Source organism: Mesoplodon densirostris, chromosome X (assembly GCF_025265405.1).
Source record: "Mesoplodon densirostris isolate mMesDen1 chromosome X, mMesDen1 primary haplotype, whole genome shotgun sequence".
Lineage (NCBI taxonomy): Eukaryota > Metazoa > Chordata > Mammalia > Artiodactyla > Ziphiidae > Mesoplodon > Mesoplodon densirostris.
Window position 1 is genome coordinate 55241091 of NC_082681.1, and position 12477 is coordinate 55253567.

Sequence of the window (12477 nt, forward strand, 5' to 3'; positions counted from 1 at the left end):
ATATTCTCATCACCCTAGAATAGGAGGCACTCAAATATGTGTGGGCAAATGTCAAGCGGTGACTATAGATGACACATGTTTGAGCCCATATGAGATGACTCCAGATGTACTTGTGGGAGTGGAGACTTTGCAGAGAGTTTGAGTCCTGCCAGTGGGGGTAGAGAAGAGATAATCTGGGATATCTGGATTATTGTTACTAGTGTAAACATCTGAATTCACAGGTGATGAGACAGTTAGCTTACAAATAAAACTATATTATTTCAAGAGGCACATCAGGGTCTTTGCTGTTTCTCAAGGGCATCTTCATAATATTAATTACCGTTTTATTGGCAAAGCAAATAGGCATCAACTTTTGAGGCATCTAATAGAGATTTTGGATGACGGAATTCTAGATAATAGAGCTTATATTACTGATTAAGACTTCTTTGCTCAAGAACATATTTGGTTTCTAACATAAGTCCACCATTTTTACAATACTGTACTAAAGTTTCCTTTAAATGTCAAGTGCTTTGTGAATTGAAGCCTTAAAAATGTTTCAAAATAACTTAGTGTTCTTGGATCAGGAATTATATACACAGTCTTTTTATGCAAAAATTCATCCTCATTTCTTTAAAGGCAAATTGCCTTTAATGAATGAATAAAATGTTCTATATATTATCAATTTAGCCTTTGAGTGCAGATGCAGATGCTCACCTTGCTTTCCAATTATAGCTTAGATTTAGACATGATTGAGTCCTTGTGAAGAGGAAGATGGCTTGAGGAAAATGAGAGCTTCTCAAAATTAAGTATCTCCATAAGCCAAAATGGCTACAAGGAGCTTTCGGATAAGGTTAGATTTTAAAAGAACAATTACTTAAGACAGAAGGAAGAACATCCCTAACTGAGAATTAGGATAAGAGTGACCTTGGTTGTCATAACTCTCGATGCTGCACTAGCTAGGGAGCAATTAACACACGATGACAATCACACATTTGCCTCCGATACTTTGCTCTCTGTTGTAAGAGGCTCAGGTTCTCTTAGGCACTTCCTGCTGTTTTGTTCCGCTGCCTCCACTGTCAATACTTGACTTTTCCCAGTCTGGAAGGAGAGTTCAAGTGATTATGGCTTATTCAGCCAACCTTAGGATGGTCTGGGCTTTAAGTAATCCTAGTTCTTTTGATTTTGTAAACCACATTAATTTTCAACAGGTTAGGTTTTATCCTGAAGACACAGTCATTAAAGAATCATAAGTCAGGAAAGTAACATTATCTTGTTTGTTTGGTTTTCTAAGTTTTACTCTGACTATAATGTGGGGAATGGATTAGAAGTTAGAAATGGTAGGAGAAGTAGGCAGAGAGACCAGTCAGGACATCATTGTAATTAATAGTCCAGCTGAGAGATGGCAGGGGCCCAGAACTAATGTAGCGTCAGTGGGCTTGGAGAGAAATGAGTGAAGTCCAAAAATATTTAGGAGGTAGAAGCAACAAGACTGAACAATGGCATAAAACTCCATGATTTATAGATATCACTTAGCCTCCTAACACAGCTATTTTAACGCTCATCTAAGAGCTGTTGAAAAATCGTTAAAGTCTTGATTTTTAAAAATATTTTTAAAGTTTAGTTATCAAATGAACAGTAGCAAACACTTATTTTGTTGAGGGGAAATCTGCTAGCCTGATTAAGAGTAATGGTAACATTTTCTTCTTAAGTTAGGCCAATGGATCTAGTAATCCTATAAAGCCTTGTTCCTCTATTTCTAGTATATAAGATATAGAATGAGGACGTTCACACAACAAATATTTATTGAGTGCCTGGGTAACAGATTGTTCTTTAAAAAACAAAACAAAAACACACAGAAGCAGCAGAAAACTGACAGATTTAAAAGAGAAAAGAAATATTTTCTATAATTTATTTGGAGCTATGAAAGTTATTGAAGTATAATACTTGCCTCAAACACTTTCCCAACAGCTGAAATTAATTTTTATGCCTAAGCAAGATGCTGCATGGTGGTGAAACACACAAGGTTCACTGATTTTGAACATTCTATTCCAAATATCTCGAAAGAAAAAAGACTGTGCAGTCAACTATTTGAACTAGTCGAATGACTGAAGCATAAAGGAGAATAAGCAAAAGAGATGCTTTGATATTATGTAAATCTGGAATTTTTCTTCTACAAAATATTCAACTTAAATTTAGGGATTATTAATTAACCTTGCCTATATTATAAGCAGTTTTTAAAACTCTCTTGCTCTCAGAGAAACTAACTAGAAAGAGAGTCTTAATTCTGAATTTAGAAACGTTTCCAATTACATATATCTTCATGACAATATATAGGACATTCAACTGAACATCTTCAATATCCTTATTAGTTGAGTAATATGTAATATGAATGATATGAATAATTTATAGAGCAGCATCTCATAGAGATTGCCCAATTTTGCTTTCATTCATTTGAATGTGATTATTTTGAAAAAGGTCTTAATCCATAATGTCAACCCTTTTTGTTTATTTCCATATGCCCCACCTTTTAGAGGTTTTCTCTTTTAGGAAGATTTTTTTCGTATCTGTATTTTGTTTATGCTACACATGCCAAATAGATCTCCCAAGATGAAACTCTGAGCTCATTTGGAAGTAATTTTACGTAGCACATGAATCAGAACCCTTATTTTCTTCTCAGCACTACTGATATTTTATTGCTTCCATCTATAGTCCAATATGCTTTTAAGCGCCAAGAACCCTGAGGCCAAACACACAAAGCACTAAGAAAATGGGAACTTGTGGTGATGACAACTTTTGTCTCTCTTTCAAGGCTCTTCCCCCCCACCCCGGGAGAGTGAAATCACTTTAAGTTCACTATGAAACAGGGACATGGTGAGCATAGATGATTGACTGAAGTTGGTGATGTTGATTTAGGAGTCTTCGGCTTATAGGTCAGGTGTAAAACCCTTAAACCTACTTGTCAAAATCAGCTTGTCAAAGTCCTATGGATTTTTCCAGACTGTCTAAATGTCACTTTCCCTATGAAGGCTTCTCTGGCCAGCTCAGGCAGGGTTAGGCAGCCCCTCTTTTATATTACTATAGCACCCTGACATATTTCTATGGCAGCACTTATCAAACTATATTGCATTTGTCCGTCGCCCTCCACTCACGGATAGAAACCATTCTCTTCCTTTTGTCTCTGGACTAAAGCATTACCAAAATCAAGTTGGTTCTCAATAAGTAATAATTGAATGGACAGGGATAGAATGGCTAATAATACTCTCCATCTGCACAGCATAGGTTATGAAGTGTTTTCACATTGTGGTGAGGAAGCCATGGCAGGAATTATCACTCATATTTTAAAAATGAGGAAACTGATGCCCAGAGAGGTTATGTGACCAACTCAAGTTCAAAACAGCTAAAAAGTTGCACACTACTTCTCATGACAGCAAGTCTAAAAGGATTGGTAAATAGAAGTGGTAGCAGTAGTATTCTGTAGGACAGGTGGCAATGGCTGGCCAAGACACAGTGTAGGAGCTGGTCACCTGTTTTGAAAGCTCCCAAACTCTTAGCAGGTTCGCAAGAAGTTAACTTAAATGCACACACAACCGGGCTTCAGAATGTCAACTTATTTACAATGAGAATGATTTGTGACAAATAATTTCCCTGTACTCAAGATACACCCACAGTGAAGCCAGTAGACAAAAAGATATATCCTGTTTATGTATGGAATACAAATGACTCTCTGAAATTCCCACCATGACTCATAGACTCTAAAGAGAAAGAAGTTCTTTGAGATCAGCAGTGTAATCCCACCATTTCCTAACTAACTAACTAGCTAACTAGCTAGAAAGATAAATGACTTACTTAATCACATAGGTTGTTTGTGAGAGCACCAGGACATAGAATCAGTTCTTCTTAACAATAATATCCTTACCTTTTTAAAACTAAGCTAGGACTGAGAAATAATACAAGTATAGTTCTTGGCAAGGCTTCTAAGCATCTGGCTAATAGGACTAAACATAGGCTGTCACACAGGAATTATAATTAAACAAATGCTACAATGTGAGCGAAGTACAGCAAATTCTACTCTATGTCCACGTATTGGGGAGGTAGGGGGCACATAATATGACAGGCAGTGTTTTAGGATCCTATTTATGTTAAAAACAAGGTCCTTTTTCATAGAGATTGACAATATTAATTATATTTATTTATCTTTATTAACCCATAGACATTGATGCTACCAAAAAAGAGAATTATTGGATTTATCTTTTCCGTGTCAACTGAAGTGTATTTTCTAGTCCCCGTCCCTTTTCAACATACATTTTTTTTTTCTTTTTGAAAATTATCCAAGTAAGTATAACCTGGGTGTGTTCCTAATGTCTAAGTTTTGAAAAAGCCACTCATTGCCCGTAGAATATATTTTGCTACTTATTGACCAGCTAAAAAGTTAAATATGTGTGTCTATTAAGAGGCAAAGACCTAAAGCAAAAATCATCTAATATTCTCAGCAAAAAATAAGACAAATGATCATATTTATGAAAGTTTCTGGTTTAGCTTCTATTATCAAAGCCGGGGTGTACTCTCGGTTGTCTGTCCTAAATCAGTAGATGAAAGCAAGTGCTTTCCACAAGTATATTTGTATTTCATAGACTGTGCAAATCACACCAAAATCAAATGATTTCATGGAGCAACACCATCAATTAAGAGAGAGAGTCTTATTTAGCGAAGGATTGCTTTGGGGATAGAAACATACCTCTAACTACAATGAATTGTTTGTTGATTGATCTTCCTACTGGGGATAATTGCTAGAATTCCTTCTTTAACATAAAGGGACTTTTACCTGTTTGATATCAACTATTGTGCATATCTTTCTGTTACTATCATAATCGGAGACTGTGCTCTTCTATGTCTTCACTGGATGCAGAGAAATATTCCCACAGCATTTATACAACAAAGCTTTTGCTTCCCTCTAGCATCATAACGGGCACCCTGATGATCGACCTCCGATTAATGCTAACGTTTACCATTATCCCCAAGTTACAGTTTGAAAAAGGAGAGCTCACATTCTGAAAGAAACTTTAGGTATTTCAGGTCATTTATTGATACAGAGTCCAATTTAGAATCAGTTTCTCATCTAGACTATGAAAGAAACTTATTCATCAGTCACAGCATTTTAATGTATTGAGTAAAAGATGATTTTAGATGTTAATTTTTAAGCTAGGTCAAATTATAATACGCTGTATAAAAAATCAGGGTCATTTGAGTACCAATTCATTCATTTTCTATAAAATTTCAGCAGTAAAATTACCATGTGTACCTAAAGTTGAAGATAATTCATTTAGGTTCCCATTATACATTAAGCCAGCCAACAATTTTTAATCCATGTCACAGGTATAAAATATCTGTTAATTCCTGTTAAAGGGCTATAACATGAAATCAATATGGTCAGTAGGTACGTAAAATAAAATGACTATGGAAGAAATTATATAAAAACAAAAGCAACAGGCCTTGCAAGGCTTTAAGGCATATTACTTACCAGGAACAAAGTTTGGAAGTTGCTGAGATCACCGAAAAATTCTTCTATGCTCACTCTCTTAGCATCAAAAATAAAGTATTCTCCAAGATTCTCATAGAGCTTTATCATGTTGTTGTGCATGGTGAGTAGTTTTTCATACTGTTCTCTGGCACCCTTTGTAAAGCTGTAGCTTTCTGTTAAGGAAACTGATCCAATAGTACCTCAAAGGCAATCACTAGGTGTTAGGACTGAATTATAACATTATTTCTGTAAACACTTCTGCATTACTTTGCTCGGGTTGCCATGACAAAATACCACAGATCAGGTAACTTAAATAACGGAAATTTATTTTCTCACAATTTTGCAGGCTAGCAGTACAATATCGAGGTGTCAGCAAATTTGCTTTCTTCTGTGGCCTCTTTCCTTGGCTTGAAGATGGCTGCCTTCTCCCTGTATCCTTACCTGGTGGTCCCTCTGTACATGTTGTCTGTGTCCTAATCTCCGCTTCCTAAGAAGACACTGGTTATATTGGATTAGGGCCCACCCTAAGGACCTCATTTTAACTTACTTACCTCTGTAAATGTTCTATCTCCAAATACAGTCACATTTTGGAAGTTTTGAGGGTTAGGGCTTCAACACATGAATTAGAGGGGTACAATTCAGCCCATAACAACTTGCTGGAGTCATTATATTGGTCAGTGAGCTTTGAAAATCTATAAATGAGGCAGAACTATTTAATGTATAACCATGAAGAACATATTTGCTAAAACATGTTTGCTAAATGAAAACACAGAAGTATAAACACCAGAAAACTGCCTCATATCTTTTTAGGAGGGAGATAGGGTAGAAACAAACAGCAATGAAAAACTTAGGGAAAAAAGTATATATTTTCTTTTTTTAAAAATACATATTCTATATAGATGGAGAGGTTACAGTGAATTCTATATATAGGTTATGTATCTATATGTGTGTATATATACCTATACACATATATCCCATATGAGGAGGAGAAAAAGAGGGAGAGAGAAAAAGAAGGGACGAGAGGAAGAGCTTTGGAGAGGGAAGGATGGAGAGGGGAGAGAGAGGGGGAGAGAGATTCTGCTGTAGCTCTAGAACCTTAATCGCCCAAAGGGCTTGTTCAAACCCGAATGCTGTTTGCTGAGCCTGAGCCCAGGGGCCTGAGGATTATAATTTCTAACAAGTTCCCAGATGATACTGAGGCTGCCAGTCCGGTGTAACACAGCAGGACCCAATGAGGCCTTCCCATGACAGACCCCTCCTCCATATCCTCTCCTTTAACTCCTTTCTAAGTGCTTAGATAACAGTATCTGATGCACATTTCCTCAGTAGTTTTACAGATGCTAAAACCCCCACCAAATGGAAGAGGTTAACCACTTGGTGACCTTGAGCACATAGTCCTGCAGGCCTACTGGAGCCTGAGGATTGACAGTGTTAACCCCTGTGACACCACCCTGTTACCTCACCACCAACTAATCAGAGAAATGTGCACAAGTTGATCACATACCCTGCAACCCCCCTCCCTCACCTGGTCTTTAATAATGCTTCCCTGAAACCCTCTGGGAGTTTGGAGCTTTTGAGCACAAGCCACCCACACGCACTCTCCTTGTCTGGCGCCTATAATAAATGCTGCACTTTCCTTCACCACAACCTGGTGCCAGTAGATTGGCTTTACTGTGCGTGGCCAGAGGACCCAAGTTTAGTTTGGTAACACCAGGACTACACTTTCAGCAGTATACTCCAGAAAAGTATTTACCCCAAAATTAATTACATCACTGTTTTAAAATTTTTATCAAAAAAGTGATAACAACTACCACTACTACCAAACATAAAATGAACCAGGTATGTAAATGTGTCTGACTAAATGTATCTCATTATGTGTAAATTTATAGAAATAAATTATCGACTTTATTCCTGATTATAGAAGATACAGATATAGAAAATTATCTCTTTAGGTGACTTAGAAATATAAAAACGTAAGTAAACTAAAATTTCCAGCAACTCAGTGTTGTGAACTTTTTGGGACATTTCTTTCTGGTCTTTCTTCTATGGCTGAAGGCTTTTGAATGTTAATTGATAAGAATGCTTCAGAAAAAGGGGTTCCCTGGTGGCGCAGTGGTTGAGAGTTCGCCTGCTGATGCAGGGGATATGGGTTCGTTCCCCGGTCCGGGGAGATCCCACATGCCGCGGAGCGGCTGGGCCCGTGAGTCATGGTCGCTGAGTCTGCGCGTCCGGAGCCTGTGCTCCGCAACGGGAGAGGCCAGAACAGTGAGAGGCCTGCGTACCGCAAAAAAAAAGAATGCTTCAGAAAAAAGTAAGTAGACTAACCATGAAGAATATAAAGGAAAGCAAATCTACCTTTTACAATTAAGTCTATTAAAAATCAATAATGATCACAGAAGTAAAATGTCTTTAAATGTAAAGGTACTAGACTTGGACTTGTTAAAAAAAAGAATAATAGCACAGTTTGGGGTGTGCTATTTTAAGATCTACTACAGTGTGTTCACATTTTGTGATAGTATTATTTTAACAGGTACTGATAACTGTGTCTTGAAATGCTGGATTTTATAAAATTTTCTGAACTCTTCAGTGTGTTTTATCATAACCTGGGGTCAAATTTATTTTCCATGGAAACACAGCTCTAGTTTCACAATGGAAGTCAGTGGGGAAATCAGACCATTTCTGGAAAATTACTTTACAGCTGACACTTACAGGATACAGCAGGATTTTAAAAGTGAGATTCTCCCCTTACCAGGTTCCTTCTTATGCTACTTAAGTATTAGCATTCATATTAGCCACACAACAACCTCTTCCTTGCTAAGGAGTGACATTAAATCTTTCAACCCTCAAGTCCATTTTGCTGTCAATAGACCAGAAAGAATTAATGCATTTCTGACTTATTCTACTTGCTTTTTACAAACAAAAGGGTTGTATGTAATGCTACCTACATATTCTGATTTTACCTCTGAGAATATCAACATATATTTGTTTGATTTTTTTAAATTAATTAATTAATTAATTTATTTTTGGCTGCATTGGGTCTTTGCTGTTATGCGTGGGCTTTCTCTAGTTGTGGCTAGCGGGGGCTACTTTTCGTTACAGTGTGCGGGATTCTCATTGTGGTGGCTTCTCTTGTTGCGGAGCACGGGCTCTAGGCACATGGGCTTCAGTAGGTGAGGCTCGCAGGCTCTAGAGCGCAGGTTCAGTAGTTGTGGCACATGGGCTTAGTTGCTCTGTGGCACGTGGGATCTTCCTGGACCAGGGCTTGAACCCGTGTCCCCTGTATTGGAAGGCGGATTCTTAACCACCTGCCACCAAGGAAGTCCCTATTTGTTTGATTTTTAAGAGAGTGTTGAACATCCTGTTTGAGAGCTGCAGAAATAAGACAATTTTCTTTATTTCTCAGCACAGAATGAAAGTTAGATTTTTGTTTTCTAGTCTCTCTTGCCTAAATAAAACAGACTCATGCCAGACTTGCTAAGAATACACGCTTTGCAAAGGTCACTTACTTATATTCTATTTGCAGCAAGGTACTAAACTGTATATTTCGGAAGGCTCGACACCTGTACAACACACAGAAAAAGCCAAAGATAAAAAAAAGGCAAAAAAAACTGGATATTTACCATTTATCATAACACAATTTTTCACCAGCTAAAATATGCCCATGTGGTGATACACAATTTCATAAATTTGCTCTCCTAGAAGAAAAACTGATTTCGGAAATTCTGTCTGTATACCAAAGTGAGAAAATCTGAAAACCTCTGGGAATGGTTTCGCTTAGAAATAACAAATGGAAAGCAGCCCAGTCTCCAAGTCCTTTACTTCTCTTCACAGTGATTACTTTGTAAAAGGGATGCAGGGCATGACTCAGCACTGAAATCTTTCACAAGAGAAACCCTGTCACTAAATCCTACTTGGGATTCTGCAGGTGAAAAATAACTGGACACCATCATTCCTTTCCACCTCTTTATTTCATTTAAGACATTTTTTATTTTCTTTTTTTGAGCAACCACTAAACACAAGATACTGGTTAGTATTATGCTAAGCATTGTGCTTGATACAATGATCATTAAAGCCTAATCCAGACCCTGAAGCAGTTTATAATCTAATATTACAAATAATTCTACTTATTAATTTGCATTTGTACAGGACTTTACCATTTTCAATATACTTTTCCTTCCACTATGCTCCATATCCTTCATAACAACCTTGCCAAAAAGGCAAATACCACTATTCCATTTTTAGAGCTGTGGAAACTAGATAAAAGGCACTCATTTTATCAATAAAACTGTAAACATAATAAATTACATTCTCCCCCCCCCCAAAAAAAAAAAACAAAGGCACTCATCCATCTAAGGTTAGAATGTAGTGAAGGTGAGCAGATGTGCCACACCAAAATATGCCTCTTTGGCATAGATTATTTTGAGCTGATTGAAAAATAGCAGACATAGGAAAAGCTCTGAAAAGAGTAAAAGTTACCCATTTGAAAGGGAAATTTCCATTTATAAAGGAAATCTCCATTTGTAAGGGTGTCTTCCTCTCTGTACCAGGAAGAGAAGGACGACACCAGAGAATCAAGGGTATCAGGTGCATCACTGATGAAGTTGCAGATTTAATCCTGCAGAACAAACCTTATCCTTGTGTATGGTGCTTTTCCCTGTAACCCCCTCCCCCATTATGGGTGTCCTCACATCTTTCATTTGTCTTTAGCTGAAGATGGTATTTAAGCTGGTGACTTAGGCTACTTTGGGGAGTTACTCATTTTTTTCCGAGTATCTCCCAGGTACACATGAGGTATTCAAGTTTATTAACTTCTCTCTGGTTTTCTCTTGTTATTCTGTCTTGTATTACGGGGAAGCGGTGGCGGGGGGTGGTCCTCAGCCAATTACTCAGTAGGGTAGAGAAACAATTATTTTTCCTCCCCTATAGTAGACATCATGATAGACCCCTGCATGATACTAGTCTAACATTCTTTTCACATGGTAGAAGTGTACTATTTATAATGACAATGACCTTCACGCTGCCAAATCCAACATTCACCCCTCTGTCCTCCTTTTGATGTCTCAGCTACATCTGACACATTTAGCCACTCTTCTTAGTTTCTATGACACACACCCTCATGCTTAAAGTGTTTTTCCTCTTACCTCCTCTCCTTCTCTGGCAACTTCTATAAAATGTTAGAGTACCCTGAGGGCTTGGTCCTGACTCCTCCGTCTATAGTCTAACTGACCAGAGCAATTCACATGACTTTAAATACCATCTATATTGATGACTCCCAAATTACTTGTAGCTCCAGTCTCTCCCCTGAGATACTTTTATAATCAACTGCCTGCTTGTCATCTCTACTTAATTTTTTTTGTTGTTCATGGCATCTATTGGTATCTCAAATGTAAATCCTCTCCTTCAAATCCTCTGGTAGTTTCCCACAACACTTGGAATAAAATCCAATTTTCTTCTCAGTATTTATGAGGCTCTACATGATCTGGCCTTTACCCACCACTGCAACCTAATCTCACCCCATTCTCCCTCTTAAGCACTATGCTGAGACTCATTAACCTTCTTTCTCTTCCTTGTGCCTAGCAAGCTCTCATACCCAATTCAGGGCCCTTGCACTTGCTCTTCTTTCTGCCTAGAATGTTTCTTTTTTACCAGGTCATTCAACCTCAGCTCAACTGCCACCTCCCCAGAGAGGCTTTTCCCCAACCATCCAGTCTAAAAGGTCCACTCCCATCACTATTACTCTGGCCTATTTTATTTCATTCTGAGAACTTATCACTATCTGACATTATCTCTTTTATTTATTTACCTGTTCATTGCCTATCTTTCCTCACTTAAAAATATAGCCCAGGAGAATAGACCTTGCCTGTCTTGTTGACCACTGACTCACTGAAAGCATCTCTTTTGCCCCTAAGGTCCTGTTTGCCCATTTCTGTTCCCCTCTAACCTTAAAAGAACCTAATTATAAGAATGAGATCACTAGGTAATTTAACCTAACTCCTAACTTATGCTCTCCTGAATGCACACCACACCTTGCCTAACCTGTTGGTTCTTTTCCTAGATAAAAAGCAGTAAGAATGAAGAATTAAGTAGTTAAAGAATGACTAGCTCTCTAACCCCAAGGGCCCCCTTAGCAATTCTGCAGGCAGATCACACAGGCAAGATACCATCTGAAGAGAGAGTCAGCCTCTCTGCACACAATGGAGAATGATGCAGAATCCAACCTCCTGCCTTGATGATTCACTGAGATTCTTCCTCCTTTTCCCCTTTAAAAACTGTCATGGCTGAGCAGAATCTTGGGAGTTGGTCATGGGACATGAGTCCATCTTTTCCCCAGATTGCCAGCTTTTCTGATTAAAGCACCTTTCCTTTCTACTGACACTTGCCTCTTGATCATTGACTTTAGAGTGGTGAGCAGCCGAACCTGAGTTCAGTAACATCATCAGCCCCTAAAACATGTAGCAGAAATAGTAGCAGTGAAAAAATAACTAAAATCAACAATAATAATAATGATCATTATACCTAATCTTTTATTTATTTTTTTGTTTTAATTTACACTGTGGGAGTCATTGTGAACGCTTCCCATGGATTAATGCAATTAATCCTCACAACTGTTTTCTGAGGTAAGAATTTACCCAAGGTCAGACAGCTGGTAAGTCACAGTAATGGGAACAAACTGAGAATGGGTCCAGAACTCATATTCTTAACAACTATGCTATAGTTTCTCAAGAAATATTTAGTAAAAGAGAAAAGTCTCATTATAACATCACATTGGAAGATGAGCCATGGCTTTGACTTGGATACTTGGGAAACTAAAACCCTTCTTATACATCTTAAGATAAACCAATTTCACAACAAACCTTATTGATAGAGAATATTTTAATAGTGATTTTCTGAATACTTGAGAAAAATTTTCAATCCCCTCATATTTTCATCAATCTTGACATTTTAAATTCATTTTTAAAGGTAGACTTCAATCATTGATT

At 37.7% G+C, this 12477-nt stretch overlaps 1 protein-coding gene across 4 annotated transcripts in view; it reads right to left on the minus strand.

The window, feature by feature from the left end:
* DIAPH2 (diaphanous related formin 2) overlaps positions 1 to 12477 on the minus strand; it is an 894195-nt gene that overhangs the window by 229958 nt on the left and 651760 nt on the right. For all 4 annotated transcript variants that reach the window (XM_060086247.1, XM_060086246.1, XM_060086245.1 and 1 more), the window contains one exon: positions 5498 to 5661. In XM_060086247.1, coding sequence (XP_059942230.1) covers positions 5498 to 5661 — 164 coding nt within the window. The remainder of the gene's footprint in view (positions 1 to 5497; positions 5662 to 12477) is intronic.